At 43.7% G+C, this 16,587-nt stretch overlaps 1 protein-coding gene across 1 annotated transcript in view; it reads right to left on the bottom strand.

Annotated features, from left to right (window-relative positions):
* The window catches only part of LOC141052048 (cytochrome P450 2C16-like), a 39,661-nt gene extending 36,532 nt beyond the window's left edge, over positions 1-3,129 (bottom strand). The window contains exons 1-2 of the mRNA XM_073549226.1: positions 2,836-3,129; positions 1,334-1,499 (exon numbers count right to left, since the gene is read on the bottom strand). Of these exons, the coding sequence (XP_073405327.1) occupies positions 1,334-1,499; positions 2,836-3,063 (394 nt within the window). The 5' untranslated portion in view covers positions 3,064-3,129. The remainder of the gene's footprint in view (positions 1-1,333; positions 1,500-2,835) is intronic.
* Between the last annotated feature and the right edge of the window lie 13,458 nt (positions 3,130-16,587).

Below are 16,587 nucleotides of genomic sequence, written 5' to 3'. Positions count from 1 at the left end.
AGTTCCTCAGCCTTCTTGTACCTTCTGCTACTTTTCAAAGTTCTCACTCTGGACCTCCCTGATGACGACCCTGAAGACCACACCAAAGAAGACCAAAAAGATGACCCTGAAGAAGATGACCAAGAGGACAAAGAACATGAAAACTACCACCAAGATGCAGAACAAGAGACAGAAGACCAAGAAGCAGAAGAACAAAAAGCAGAAGGACCAAAAGTAGAAGAACATTAAGCATAAGACTAAAAATCAGAGCAAAAGATATTATCTAAATTATAAGCAGAAGAAGACTAAGCAGTGTATGGGGGTGAGTCCATTCCTCCTCATGGTGCCCCTGGAAAATGCCTGGTGCTACAGGCCAAACTGAACGCGGACAAATCCTGTTGTAAATGTTTTGTGACAGGCAGAACGGAAGGTGTAATCTTCAAACTTTTATAGATAGCAACTACAGGAATGCCTGTCACAAATAAGAATATGATGAAGAAGAAGAACAGGAAGAAGATGAATAAGAAGAATATGAAGAATGTGCAAAAAAAGAATAATAGGAAGAAGATGAAGAATGTAAAAAAAAAAATAATAATAGGAAGAAGTTGAAGAAGAAGAAGATGAATAAGGTGAAGAAGAAGTTGATGAAAAAGATGCTGCTGCTGAGGATGATGAAGGAGAACGTGTTGGAGAAGTAAAAAAGAGGGTGAAGAGCATGGAAGTAGCGAAACATATATTTGTAACTCCGAACATCTTTAAAAAAAAAAAAATATTCCTGCTATTCCATTTGATTGGTCTAAACCTCTATGCCTTTAATGTCTCCTCCACCTCCCCCAATACATTCTACATTATTCTTAGTTGTTTTTCTTCGTGTAGAATTAAACTACAAGGAAAGAAAGGGTTTTTTTTAATTTCGATATTTCTGTTCCATTGACTTGAATGAGACTTCCGGGATCGAAATCGGCGATAACCGATACTTTTTTGATATTGGCTGATCCAATCTGATCCGATATTTTTCAATATTGGGTGGTATCGCTCAACACTATTCATAGAAAACAGACATTCACAAGCCAGAAGACCTGTCCATGGGAAGCTTCTCCCCACCCCACTCCTCTTCTCCCCTTGAGTGATGTGTCTCTCCCTAAACACACATGCAGGGAGAAATCTATGACTCAAATGGAGAAGGGGGAGAGAAGCCTTTTGGGATCAAAATCTCGGAGTAGCCACCTAAGTGGCTTAGACCCCACCCAGCTTATAAGTGAATGTTTAATATGTTATTATCATTGAATCTCCTATATCCTTGTGTTTTGGCTTGTGGTATGTTATATAAGCAATATCTAGACTTGGTTCTTACCGTGCCCTCCCGAACTTAGCCTGTCCAGCAGTGGCATGTGTCCCCTGGCACCAAAGTCCTCTGCATTGTCAATGAGAGCCTCCTTCACTGCATCACAACTGCACAGCACCACAACCGGATCCATTCCCATGTGGAGTGTGTATACCGGTCCATACTTCTCACTCAGCTATAGAACGAGAAGTAAACAGGTCAATTCTGTATTCTACCATGAAATATTTGTCAAACATGTATGAATTATAGAAAAAGGAAAAACGGAGAAAATTGAGTCACCAATCACTGCATAAATAGACACAATTTTATTCATTACAAAAGGACATATATTGGGACCAGACAAACTTTATAAAATGGTCACATTATAAGTGTAAAATGATGGGAGAATAATGACCATTACCCGGAAAATAAAGGCCGGTATAGCCCTATTGTCAGTAACCCATGGATAGAGGCATGCTGAGGCTGGTCAGATTGCCAGATGGATAGGCGATATGCAACCAGAAATGACAGATAGTAATGCACGTATAATGGGATAGGCACCCTGCCATACCAATTACATATCGACCACCAGAAGTCAAAGAAAGGCCAGGCTCAGCACACAAATGTACAGCTGGTAGCCACCGAAGGGGCACACAAAATATCATATGAAGTGGGGCAGAAAAAGCCTCTATATAATAAAGCAGTGTTGGAAAGTTCCCTGATAAAAAAGAGACTTGACCGCACCACCCCCAGAAAAACCATAAAACAACATTAGCCAAAGAATAAATTACCCATTGTAGAGGATGTAGGTGTTACATAGGAAATGAACAGGTAAACTAGACTTTGGGCTCTCAATGTTCTTTAGGGGTTTTTCCCAACATTCCAAAGGATTTCCAAAGAATAGTTTATCAGTGGAGCTCCAAGCAGATGGACCGCCATCTATCCCGAGACAGGTGCTCTGAAATATCCTTCTGGAATAGAGTAGATATCCATTTATTCGCTATAAGATTGATCCAATGGGGCATTTCACAGCCTCATTCTTGGTATAAGTTGACATCCCAATGGTTGGATCTCATTGATCTATTAGTTATCATCTATCTTGTGGTTAAGTGACAGTGTTAAGAGTTGGGAATAATCTTTTAAATCAATTACAATTTCTCTTATCTGTTTCCAGTTGCCGATTTCCTTTGTAGAGATTAATTATTTTGGCCTCGTAGTAAGGCATGGAAAATTTTTGTGCCACAGAGACCATGATGTGAATACAACCATTGCATCCTCTATATTAACCCACTCACCACTCTTTTTGGCAAACAGACAGAAGTCTCAATGTGTCCTATGTAGCTTTTTACCCAATCACATCACTAACAAGTAACTTCACTTGTTGTTAACTTTAATTTAAGGCATCTTTCACAAGAGCGACCCCTTTTTTCTGTCAGTCTATACATTTGTAGAAATTCTTTAACTTTCGATTTCATAACATTTTTATTACTCAGATCATTGTTAATACAGGGTCTGGAATTACTTAACCTTACCTTATTCAATGACTTAAATACTTCTTTACCGTTGATTTGAAGAATATTTCCCAGGATGGGCAATGGTGTTGGCCCTGGTGGCATTTTTCCTTTGCCTCTTGGTTTCTTGGCTTGCATTATGCTTAGAATAATGAAGATCACACAAGCTATCAGTAACAGAGTTGTTACTCTGATGAAGTCCATTCTGACAACGTTCTCCAGAATTACTTGTAGCATTAGGTGTATCATCACTATTTATAGAACTGATAGCTCAAGAGGGTTGTATTTGGCAGACTTGGTACCAGGTTACCTAACAGCCACCTTCATGCTTTTTTCTCTGATAGGTGAACTTGTGTAGGATCCAATGACACTGCCATAAAAGAGAAACATGTGGTAGGAGTGTGACTCATTGTATTGTAAGTGAAAGGATTAGTGAAAACTTAACAAACCTGTTTCTGGAAGTCTGGAAGGATTTTCAGAGTTAAAACCAGTAGAGATGAGCGACTTGGCCTTTTTTCGGGTCGAGTCGGGTTTCATGAAACCCGACTTTCTCAAAAGTCGGGTCGAACGAAATCGGACGATTATCGTGAAGAGTCGAAGGCCGACTGAAACACGAAACCCAATGCAAGTCAATGGGGAACCAAGGTCGGCAGGGAGTGGAGGACAGGAAACACACCTACAATGCCCATTTTAATGCCAAAAACATCAATTTTTATTACTTAAGCTTGTCAACCTTAATTTACTTTATAATAATAGTTAGGCATTGAAAACTGGTGGTTATTTGGCTAAAGTTGTGGGGGGGGTAGGGCTGGCTCCAGATTTTCGTGGGCCAAGGCCAAAGAGTGTCAATGGGCTCCTTTAACAGATGCCACAATTCATGAACCTCTGATACGGCAGAGAAATAGTGGTATAGTACAATGAAAAATTCTTACATCACATGACTGATATCCATTTTAAATTCTCCAATAGCTCCAAAAACTGACAGCATATTACTCCATACAGTATTATTGCCACCGTATAGTGCGCTATACAGAGTAATGAGGCCCATATATTTCTCCATACAGAATCATTGGTCCCATATAATGTTTGAAACAGTATATGATGAGCTCCACATAATGCTACAGTATATGTTGGTCCCCATGGATGAAGCTCCACTGTGTTATGGGCCCAAATAATGCTCCATATATAATGGGCCCCATTTCTAATGCTCCAGTGTATAATGGGCCCTGTAAATGCTGCTCCAGTGCCTGATGTCCACCTTTGGAATGCTCCAGTGTATGGTGAGCCTCATATATCATTCTCCAGAGTATAGTGCTCCCCAAAAATAGCTGTCCCAACATTGAAAACAATTAAATAAGTCTCCTCGCTAGGGAATCCCTGTACTAGTCTGGACTCCTCGTCGTTCCCATCTTCCATCTCACTTCACTTGGACTGTTTAGGCAGAGGGCGTACAGACGTGATGTCATCGCGCTCTCTGACCAGAATGTCACTGTCAGGAAACGCGGAAGACGTCATGGCAGTGGAGCAGGGAGAAGTAAGTATTTCAACTTTGCAAGTGCTGTGATCCTGAGCAAGCAGGGGGGGCCCACTCGGTGATGGCTCTGGCACAGGGCCCCTCATAGTACGCCGGTGTGTCTGATGGCGGGTGTGCACCCCCACCGTCAGAGACACTTGATCTATGAGGGACCTTGTGCCAGTGCCGTTGCCAAACAATGTGCCCACCCACCTGTCCAGGGCAACGGCACTCGCACGGATGCGTGCGCCAGGTGGTGACCCCGCCCTGTGGGGGGGGGGCAGCCCAGTTAGGGAGGTGGAAAAATTGGCATATGTTGATGTTGGACATTCAGCAGCTGCAAATGGAGTAATTGGAGAAGTCCGCGGAAGAGGAGGACAAAAGCAAGCCATTTTTCTGGCAACCTAGGTGTCAGCAGGGGAGGGTGAGACAAAATCCTTGGAAACCCATGCATGGTTCATTTTAATGAAGGTTAGATCATCAACATTTTGGGTCGACAGACGGGTCCTTTTTTCTGTCAGGATTGATCCAGCAGCACTGAAGACTCGTTCAGATAACACACTAGCAGCAGGGCAAGTGAGCTCCTGTAAGGCATATTGTGCCAATTCAGGCCAGGTGTCAAGTTTACTGGCCCAATAGTCAAAGGGGAATGACCAGTGAGGGAGAACATCGATATGGGAGGAGAAGTAGTTTGTTGTCATAGTTGACAACTGCTGTCTCCTGTCACGTTCGATCGATGCAGTATTACCAGTCGTGTCAGCGGTACTTGAAAAATCAGTCCACAACATAGTCATGAAACCCCTGTGTCCAACACCACTTTGGCTGTGTGCACCACGAACACCTCTTCCATGATGCCCCCTATAGCTCATTGGAAAAACATCACCGCCGCTGTGTGCTGGGAATGCCTTAAACAAACGGTTTACCAGAGTTGCTTGTTTGTTAGCCAATATTAGCTCAAGGTTCTCCTGTGGCATGATGTTTTGGAATTTGCCTTTATAGCGTGGATCCAGGATGCTGGCCAAACAATAGTCGTCATCGTTCATCATTTTGGCAATGCGGGGGTCCCTTTTTAGGATCTGCAAGGCATAATCAGACATGTGAGCCAATGTTCCAGGTGTCAATGATGCACTGCGAGTGCTGGGTGGAGGAGCACTTTCTGGCAAATACACATCCCTCCAGTCACGCACAAACCCTGTACCTGACCTTGCCTCGCCAACATTTTTTCTTGCCCCCTGAGAAGCATCCTCCTCCCCAAAATAATCATCCCCGTCATCCTCCTACTCCTCCTCTTCTTCCTCCACCTCGTCCATGAGACTTCCTTGAGCAGACAATGGCTAACTGTCATCAAGGATCCCTCCTCCTCTTCCTCCTCGGCTGCAGACGCCTGCTCCTTAATGTGCGTCAAAGTTTGCATGAGCAGACGCATAAGTGGGATGCTCATGCTCATGATGGCATCGTCTGCGCTTACCAGCCATGTGCATTCCTCAAAACACTGAAGGGCTTTACAGAGGTCTTTCAGCTTCGACCACTGCACACCAGACAACTCCATGTCTGCCTGCAAACTGCCTGCCCCTGTATCCTCCCACAAATGAATTACAGCCTGCCTCTGTTCGCACAGCCTCTGAACCATGTGCAGGGTGGAGTTCCACCTTGTTGCAATGTCGATAACTAGGCTGTGCTTGTTAAGGTGGAGCAATCGCTGCAGCTTCTGCATACGACTGGAATGTACGGGCGACTGGCGGATGTGCGAGCACAGTCTTAGCACCTTATGGAGCAGGGGTGTTAACTCCGGATAATTATTGAGGAAGCACTGCACCACCAGGTTCAAGGTGTGATCCAGGCAAGGTATGTGTCTGAGCTTTGAAAGGGCTATGGCTGCCACAAAATTCCGGCCGTTATCACTAACTACCTTACCTGCCTCAAGATGTAGACTGCCCAGCCATGACTCAGTTTGTCGCTGCAAGTAGTCGGCCAGTACCTCCGCAGTGTGTCTGTTGTCGCCCAAACACATCATCTTCAACACAGCCTGCTGACGCTTACCACTAGCTATTCGATAGTGGGACACCTCGTGTGCAACACTGGCAGCTGCGGATGGAGTGTTCGTGCGACTGCGCTCTGTGGACGAGCTTTCGATTCTGGAGGAGGAGGAGGGTCGAACGCCTACAGCCAACTGTTTCCTATACCGTGGGCTAGGCAGCACTGTCCCACCGCCGCTGTCCCCTGTGGACCCTGCATCCACCACATTAACCCAGTGCGCAGTGATGGACACGTAATGGCCCTGGCCATGCCTACTGGACCATGCATCTGCTGTGAGGTGCACCTTTCCACTCACTGATTGGTTGAGTGCATGGACAATGCGATCTTTCACATGCACGTGGAGGGCTGGGATGGTTTTTCACGAAAAGTGCCGACTGGGTAGGTCATAGCGTGGTACTGCGTAGGCCATGAGCTCGCGGAAAGCTTTGCTTTCAACCAACCGGTAGGGTATCATCTCTAACGAGATTAGTTTGGCAATGTGGGCGTTCAGACAAAGTGTATGTGGATGAGTACTTTCTTGTCCTACTCAGAGTCTCTGGTAGGGTGAGCTGGACTTGAGAGCTGCATATGGTGGAACTAGCGGTGGACATGGCGGACTGAGAGAGGGTTGGTGATGGTGATGGTGTTGGTGGTGTTGCTGATGGCCTAGATTCTGTCTTTCATAGCAATAACATTGTGATTCCATGACTGCTTTGCCCTTGCAACGACACCTCGACATTTGCTGCTGGTGGTATGCTAACCGGTGGGCTTACAGTGGGGGAAGCGATGTAGCGTTGCTGACTACCTTCATTTGGAGCAGGTGCACATGTGATCCGTGAGGTTTGGTAGTCTGTCCATGCTTGCAAGTGCATGGTGGTTAAATGTCTAAGCATGCAACTTGTAGTCAAATTTCTCAGATTTTTCCCTCGGCTAAAGGTCTTTGCGCTCTTCTTACAGATAACTTTTGCCTGATCATTAGGATTTTGTTCTAAAAAGTGCCACACTGCACTCTTCCTACTATGGAAGACATTTTCAGACCTTGCACGCTGTGCTAATTTGACCGTCTGGCCAAGCTGTCCTGCAACTCTTTTGGTTTTTGTAACACGTTTTTGGACTGCTATGGTCCTGCCAGATAACAGCTGTTGCGATGTCGTTGCCTGCTGCGGATCCTCCTCCTCCTCTTCTGAGCTATTGGCAGCGGCACCCTCTTCCCCCAGTTGATGCCAATCTGGGTCAACAACTGGGTCATCCATCACCTCCTCATCAATTTCATGTGCACCTTCCTCTGTGTCACCGTGTAAGGTGGTATAGTATGCGGGAAGGGGCACCTGAGTTTCATCAGGGTCTGATTCTGCCTCAGTACACTACGAGGACAATGTAGTGCTCTGAGTGAATGTACCAGCAGAAAAATCTAGCAGTGGCTGTGCATCAGTGCACTCCATGTCAGATTCATCTTGGACTGGGGAATTCATGATTTGACTTGCTAAACCAGGCATGGTATGTGAAAAGAGCTCCATGGAGTAATCGGTAGTGTGGCCTGCCACATCCTTCACTTTTGGTAGGGGTGAAGGACACAAGGAAACGTGTTGTTCCTGACCAGGAGCCTCCAATGACGACTCAGTGATTTTATTTTTTGAAACTTCAGAAGAGGAGGCGATAGAGCTGGAGGCTGTGTCAGCAATGTAAGCCAAAACTTGTTCCTGAAGCTCCGGCTTTAAAAGTGGTTTACCTACTCCCAGAAAAGAGAGCCTTCGAGGCCTTTTGGAGCCAGACGATGACGCAGGCTCAACACCTAATGCTTTAGGTGCTATTGTGCTTTTGCCACTACCAACAGATGCAACACCACAACCACCATTGGGACCAGCTGGCAACCCCCGCCCACTTCCATGGCGTCTTCCACCATACTTGCTCATTTTTGTGAAAATGTACACAAAATACCACCAGCTATATGGTACTGTAAAAGAAAGTAGAAGGTGTATCTACTATTGGTGAGAATTTGAATCTCACTATAGATTTGAGGATGCTGAACTATTGTCTCTGGCCCAGTAGAGATTACACCTCAATGTAACAGGCTGAAATTGGATGGTGTTTGACAAGGTGTAGGGTGTCTATAGGATTGGTGAGAATTTGAATCTCACTATAGATTTGAGGATGCTGAACTATTGTCTCTGGCCCAGTAGAGATTACACCTCAATGCAACAGGCTGAAATTGGATGGTGTATGACAAGCTGGAGGGTGTCTATAGGATTGGTGAGAATTTTGATCTCACTAGAGATTTGAGGACCCAGAACTATTATCTCAGGCCCAGTAGAGATTATACCTCAATGTAACAGGCTGAAATTGGATGGTGTATGACAAGGTGGAGGGTGTCTATAGGATTGGTAAGAATTTGGATCTCACTAGAGATTTGAGGACACTAACAATGATGCTCTCAGTCCAAGTATGGACGCAGGCAGCCTAATAAGCAGGACTGCTGCACAGTGCACACACAAAAGGGTGGAAAAATGAACGCTTGGTAACTGTGCAGAAAAGAGGAAGATAAGTATTTTTGCTTTTAACCCCTTAAGCCCCAAGGGTGGTTTGCACGTTAATGACCAGGCCAATTTTTACAATTCTGACCACTGTCCCTTTATGAGGTAATAACTCTGAAACGCTTCCATGGATACCGGTGATTCTGACACTATTTTCTCGTGACATATTGTACTTCATGTTAGTGGTAAAATTTCATTCAAATAACTTGCGTTTATTTGTGAAAAAATGGAAATTTGGCGAAAATTTTGAAAATTTCGCAATTTTCCAACTTTGAATTTTTATGCCCTTAAATCACAGAGATACGGCACACAAAAAACTGAATAAGTAACATTTCCCACATGTTTACTTTACATCAGCACAATTTTGAAACCAAAATTTTTTTTTGTTAGGAAGTTATAAGGGTTAAATTTGACCAGCGATTTCTCATTTTTACAACACCATTTTATTTTTACGGACCACATCACATTTGAAGCCAGTTTGAGGGGTCTATATGATAGAAAATACCCAAAAGTGACACCATTCTAAAAACTGCACCCCTTAAGGTGCTCAAAACCACATTCAAGAAGTTTATTAACCCTTTAGGTGCATCACAGGAATTTTTTGAATATTTAAAAAAATGAACATTTAACTTTTTTTCACTAAAAAAATACTTCAGGTTCAATTTTTTTTAATTTACCAAGGGTAGCAGGAGAAATTGGACTGCAAAAGTTATTGTGAAATTTGTCCTGAGTACGCCTATACCTGATATGTGGGGGGAACCACTGTTTCGGTGCATGGCAGACCTCAGCAGGGAAAGAGCGCCATTTGACTTTTTCAGTGCAAAATTGGCTGGAATTCAGATCGGACGCCATGTCGTGTTTGGAGAGCCCCTGATGTACCTAAACAGTGGAAACCCCCCCAAGTGACCCCATTTTGGAAACTACACCCCCCAAGGAACTTATCTAGATATGTGGTGAGAACTTTGAACCCACAAGGGCTTCACAGAAGTTTATAACGTACAGCGGTACAATTAAAAAATCATATTTTTTCCACAAAAATGATCTTTTCACCCCCAATTTTTATTTTTCCAAGGGTAATAGGTCCCTAAAAGTTATTGTGCAATTTGTCCTGAGTACACTGATACCCCATATGTGGGTGTAAATGACTATTTGGGCGCATGGCAGAGCTCGGAAGGGAAGCAGCGCCATTTGACGTTTTTGGCTGGAATTGAGATCGGACACCATGTCGCGTTTGGAAAGCCCCTGATGTACCAAAACAGTAGAAACCCCCCACAAATGACACCATTTTGGAAACTAGACCCCGCAAGGAACTTATCTAGATGTGTGGTGAGCACTTTGAATCCCCCAGTGCTTCACAGAAGTTTATAACGTCCGTGCGTGAAAATACAAAAATCGTATTTTTTCCACAAACATGATCTTTTAGTCACCAATTTTTTTCATTTTCCCAAGGGTACAAGGAGAAATTGGACCCCAAAAGTTGTTGTCCAATTTGTCCTGAGTACGCTGACACCCCATATGTGGGAGAAAACTACTGTATGGGCACACGTCGGGGCTCGGAAGGGAAGTATTGACGTTTTGGAATGCAGACTTTGATGGAATGGTCTGCGGGTGTCATGTTGCCTTTGGAGAGCCCCTAATGTACCTAAACAGTGGAAACCCCCACAAATGACCCCATTTTGGAAACTAGACCCCCCACGGAACTTATCTAGATGTGTGGTGAGAACTTTGAACCCCCAAGGGCTTCACAGAAGTATATAATGCCCAGGCATGAAAATAAAAAAATCGTATTTTTTCCACAAACATGATCAATTAGTCTCCAATTTTTTTATTTTCCCAAGGGTAACAGGAGAAATTGGACCCCAAAAGTTGTTGTCCAATTTGTCCTGAGTACGCTGATACCTCATATGTGGGAGAAAACTACTGTATGTGCACACGTCAGGGCTCGGAAGGGAAGTAGTGACGTTTTGGAATGCAGACTTTGATGGATTGGTCTGCGGGTGTCATGTGTGTTTGGAGAGCCCCTGATGTACCTAAACTACTGAAACTCCCCACAAGTGACCCCATTTTGGAAACTAGACCCCCCACTGAACTTATCTAGATGTGTGGTGAGCACTTTGAACCCCCAAGTGCTTCACAGAAGTTTATAACGCCTGGGCGTGAAAATAAAAAAATCATTTTTTTCCACAAAAATGATATTTTTGCCCCCAATTTTTTATTTTCCTAAGGGTAACAGGAGAAATTGGACCCCAAAAGTTGTTTTGCAATTTGTCCTGAGTATGCTGATACCCTATATGTGGGGGTAAAACACTGTTTGGGCGCATGGCAGAGCTTGGAAGGGAAGGAGCACCATTTGACTTTTTCAACGCAGAATTGGCTGGAATTGAGATCAGACACCATGTTGCATTTGGAGAGCACCTGATGTGCCCAAACAGTGGAAACCCCCCAATTATAACTCCAACCCTAACCCCAACACACCCCTAACCCTAATCTGAGCCCTAACCCTAGCCCTAACCTTAGCCCTAACCCTAGCCCTAACCCTAACCCTGGCCCTAACCCTAACCCTAACCCTAATGGAAAATGAAAATAAATACTTTTTTTTAATTTTATTATTTTTCCCTAACTAAGGGGGTGATAACGGGGGGTTTGATTTACTATTTATGGCAGTTTTTATGTTTGGCGGCTGTCGCACGCTAAAAGATGCTTTTTATTGTAAAAATAGTTTTTGCATCACCACATATTGAGAGCTATAATTTTTCCGTATTTTGACTCACCGAGTCATGTGAGGTCTTATTCTTTGCGGGACGAGTTGACGTTTTTATGGGTACCATTTTTGGGCACGTGACATTTTTTGATCGCTTTTTATTCCGATTTTTGGGACTCAGAATGAACAATAAACAGCGTTTCATGAATTTCTTTTGGGGGGGTGCGTTTACACCATTCCGCGTGCGGTAAAATTGATAAAGCGCTTTTATTCTTCACATCGGTATGGTTACAGCGATACCTCATTTAGGTCGTTCTTTTATGTTTTGTCGTTTTTTTGCAATGAAAACAATTTTATATAAAAAATAATTATTTTTGCATCGCTTTATTCTGCGAGCTATAACTTTTTTATTTTTTTGCGGATGATGCTGTATGGTGGCTCGTCTTTTGCAGGACAAGATGACGTTTTCAGCGGTACCATGGATATTTATATCCGTCTTTTTTATCGCGCGTTATTGCACTTTTTGTTCGGTGGTATGATAATAAATCATTATTTTTTGCTTCGTTTTTTATTTTTATTTTTTAAGGGGTTCGCTAAAGGGGTTAACTAATGGGACAGTTTTATAGGGCGGGTCGCTACGGACGCGGCGATACCAAATATGTGTACTTTTATTGTTTTTTTTATTTTCAAAAAATGAATTTATTGGGGAATATTTTTTTTTTACTAATTTATTTAGCGATTTTTTTAAAATTATTTTTACACTTTTTTTTTTTTTTTACTTTATTACATAGTCCCAGGTGGGACATCACTATCCTGTGACAGTTCGCTGATCTGTCACATCACAGATCACTGTGACAGATCAGCAATCTGTCACAAGCAGTTCTGCAGACTTCCTCATGCCTGCGCTTTGCAGGCAGTGAGGAAGTCAGCTCCCTACAGGCCCCCGAAGGCCCCCGTCGCCATCTTGGATCCGGGGGCCTGTAGGGAAAGAGCCCCCCGCAGCAGCGCTGCACATTGCGCTGCCGTGGGGGGCTCAGGGAAGCACGGAGGGAGCCCCCTCCCTGCCGATGCTTCCCTTTAACCCCCTGTACACCGCGATCGTGTTTGATCGCGGTGTACAAGGGGTTAACGTGTCGGGGGCGGTCCGTGACCGCCCCTGACACATTGTGCCGGGTGTCAGCTGTGATAATCAGCTGACACCCGGCCGCGATCAGCGGCGCTCACCACGTGGGCGCCGCTGATCGCATTAGACGTACTATCCCGGCCTTGGGAATTAAGTCCCAGAGCACATGGACCGGATAGTACGTCTAATGGCAGAAAGGGGTTAAAAAAGCAGTTTGCACAGCAGTGTGCAAACAGCAATGCAGCTATCAGGGAGCCTTATAAGGCAGCCTAATAACCAACAGAGCTGATGCACAAAAATATAGCCTCCCCTGTCAGTGCTCACAAAGTGTTGTGTTGTAAGTGAAAATCGCTAACAGCAGAAGCAGTTTTTTGGTTCTTCTTCCCTGCCTAACGCTCTCCCTACAGAATCAGCAGCAGCAGCAGCTCTCCCTATGCTAAGATCGGCATAATTAAGATGGCGGTCGAAGTTCACGCCCTTTTATAGCCCTTGTGACGCCACACAAAGCCTGCCAATCACTTGCATGCCCTTCTCAAAGATGGTGGTGACCGATACCTTTGTCATCGCGTTGCCCACAGTGTGCGTCCTCCATCATAGGCTGAAAAAGGGCGCTGAAAGCATCTTTCGAAATGCGACTTTGGCGCTCTGGTCGCCGACCTCGTGGCCGACCTCACGCTATGGTCGGGTTTCGTTTCATGAAACCCGACTTCAGCGAAAGTCGGCGACTTTTGAATATGACCGACGCGTTTCGCTCAACCCTAAAAAACAGTACTTTTTTTGCCTATCCATTTATATTATATTTAAAAATCACTATTTCTATATTAAAATGCTAGAATTGAGTTCATTATCGTTTTTATTTCAGCGATGTATTACTCAAAATGTTTATTTTATATATATAAGCTATGAAGATTTATGAGTCTCCATGGTAACAGACTACAAACATAGTCAAACATAAAAATTTTATTTTAACCCTATTTTTTCCTAATTTACATTCAGCACATTAAAGGGATTTTCCAAAATTTATCAAAATAGGTCTCGGCTTGTAATTCAAACAGCAGCTCGTCTTAGTCACAGGACAGGCTACAGGCTGGAGAAACACAGCTGTGTCTTAACTGACAGAGGAGCTCTATCCTAAGCATGGATAACGGAGCTGCCAAAAAAGTGACAGAAGGAAATAAAGCTTTCTCCTTGGATGATTGAGCACTGAGGACTGAGGCTGGGGAAAAAATCCTTTGTGCTTAGTCAGTTGTGGAGAAGATTTATTTATTCTCATGTCACACACTTCTCTAGCAGATTTTGTATGTGTGCTTACGATATTGGTATTCTGTCAGTTGAGACACAAGTCTTGGAAGCGGTGTTTCTTAACTCTGCTGTGAGTCCTGACACAGGGCTGCCAGTAGGAATTTCGGGGCCCTATAGTGGGAAAATTTTTTGGGCCCCATTGGGAGTCCGCTCAGGCTCCACCCTAGCCCCGCTTACACCCCCGAACTGTCCACAGCTCCACCGCTCTCTCTTGGAAAAACTCCACTTCTCACCAATCACACATTAATACTTCCCATCACCAGATCATACATATAACCAGCAGCCTTTGTTTTGTCCAAAAGAATTTTTAAGCCGCCACCACGACACGGTAGACTGTTTTGGCAGGGCCAAATGCAATACAGTTTAGGAATATTTTAAAATTTTTAAAATGACCAATAATATCACAAACGGGACAAATATCACCGTACCATGACCAGACACCATATTACCACCAAATAGTGACCTGTAATACCACAAACAAAGAACAAATACCGCCACACCATGTCCAGACCACATATTACCACCACATGGTGACTTGAGCATATAAAAATCCGGTGTAAATAAACCTCAATAAAAAGGTCTATAATTATATATCTTTATTAAAGCATGATAGCATAACATATAAAATCAAGAAGGCCATTCATGCCGAAATGTACGTAGGGACCTCTGGCGCTGAAGCACACTGTAGGTATATACTTCACAATTGTTATTTTGCACACTTGTTAGTTTGCACAATATCTTCACTCTTATGTTATGTACTCACACTCCTTCAGCCTTATGTTGTTATAACTGGCACAAGTTTCACATTATATATATTTGTTTGTGCACTGTGGTTTTGCCTGCAGTTTACACAGATCTACTTGCTATTTGTCTGTGGCGCCATCTCATGGCTTACTTTGGTATTTTTTGTAACTTTTAAATGATTGATTTTATGTTATGCTATCATGCTTTAATAAAGATATATAATTATATACCTTTTTATTAAGGTTTATTTACACCAGATTTTTATATGCGCAAGTTTATTGTGATGTAGAACCATATTTTGTCCTATACATTTTTAAAAAAAATATATATATATATTTTTTTACTTATTATTTTTCATTATTTCACATTTGTTGCTTTTCTTTTTGCACACCACATGTGACCAATAATGCCACACACAAGGAACAAATACTACCACACAATGGTCTGACAACATATTACTACCACTTAGTGACTGAATACTACAATACTGACCAGTAATGAAAAAACACAATACTAATATCACCATATGTGCCACTATACACAGGAGATCTGTACTTGGTATGCAGTGTCAGTGTAAAGATAATACAGTGATCACTGGTGATATTGTACACAGGACCGCTGTATATAGTATACACTGTATAGTATCAGTGTATAGGTAAAACACTGACTCACCAGTGACACCTCTAGGTGAAGTCTTTCATCTTCATCCAGCACAGATCAACGTCACTTCTTCCAGCCAGGGCTTGTCTCTGCAGGAAATAACACAGTTATCTAGAACACCACTTGCAGAACACATTATTTATTTTTTTCCCAACTTCCACACTACTCCAAATGAAGAAAAAAAGGCAATATAGTATAACTCTGCACAGTAACAGGATCGCCTCCCCATTTAAACCAGTATACTCAAAAAATCAAATAAGCACATCACTGCAGTAATAATATCCCTTAATTAGCCCCTATGGTAATAATAACCCTCATCCTGGCCATCGTGTGTCTCATTGCTGGCTCCAGCCTTATGTTCTCCCATCCTGCCCTCATGAGTATCCATTCTGCCTGTAGGATCTCCCCATCATGCCCCATCTGTGCCATGATCTTGCCACAACTGTCCCATTATCCTGCTCCATCTGTCCCATGATCCTACCCCATGAACCTGCACCATCTGTCTCCATTCTGCCTGATCTGTCTCCATCCTGCCCGATCTGTCTCCATCCTGCACCATGTCTCCAATCATGCCCCCTGTGTCTCCAATCCTGCCCCCTGTGTCTCCAATCCTGCCCCCATATCTTTCAACCTGCCCCCTTTGTCTCCAATCCTGCACGATATCTTTCATTCTGCCACCATGTCTCCAGTCATGCCCCCATATCTTTCATCCTGCCACCAAGTCTCCAATCCTGCCCCATATCTTTCATCCTGCCACCATGTCTCCAATCTTGCCCCCATATCTTTCATCCTGCCACTATGTCTCCAATCCTGCCACTAAATCTTTCATCTTGCCACCATGTCTCCAATCCTGCCCCCATATCTTTCATCCTGCCACTATGTCTCCAATCCTGCCACTAAATCTTTCATCTTGCCACCATGTCTCCAATCCTGCCCCCATATCTTTCATCCTGCCACCATGTCTCCAATCCTGCCCCATATCTTTCATCCTGCCACCATGTCTCCAATCCTGCTCCCATATCTTTCATCCTGCCACCATGTCTCCAGTCCTGCCCCCATATCTTTCATCCTGCCACCATGTCTCCAATCCTGCCCCATATCTTTCATCCTGCCACCATGTCTCCAATCTTGCCCCCATATCTTTCATCCTTCCACCATGTCTCCAATCCTGCCACTAAATCTT

This window comes from Dendrobates tinctorius, unplaced genomic scaffold (assembly GCF_039654945.1).
Source record: "Dendrobates tinctorius isolate UK_male_01 unplaced genomic scaffold, ASM3965494v1 ptg000158l, whole genome shotgun sequence".
NCBI classification, from domain to species: domain Eukaryota; kingdom Metazoa; phylum Chordata; class Amphibia; order Anura; family Dendrobatidae; genus Dendrobates; species Dendrobates tinctorius.
Note: the sequence above shows the minus strand (reverse complement) of the source record. Positions and strands in the feature narration are given on the sequence as shown.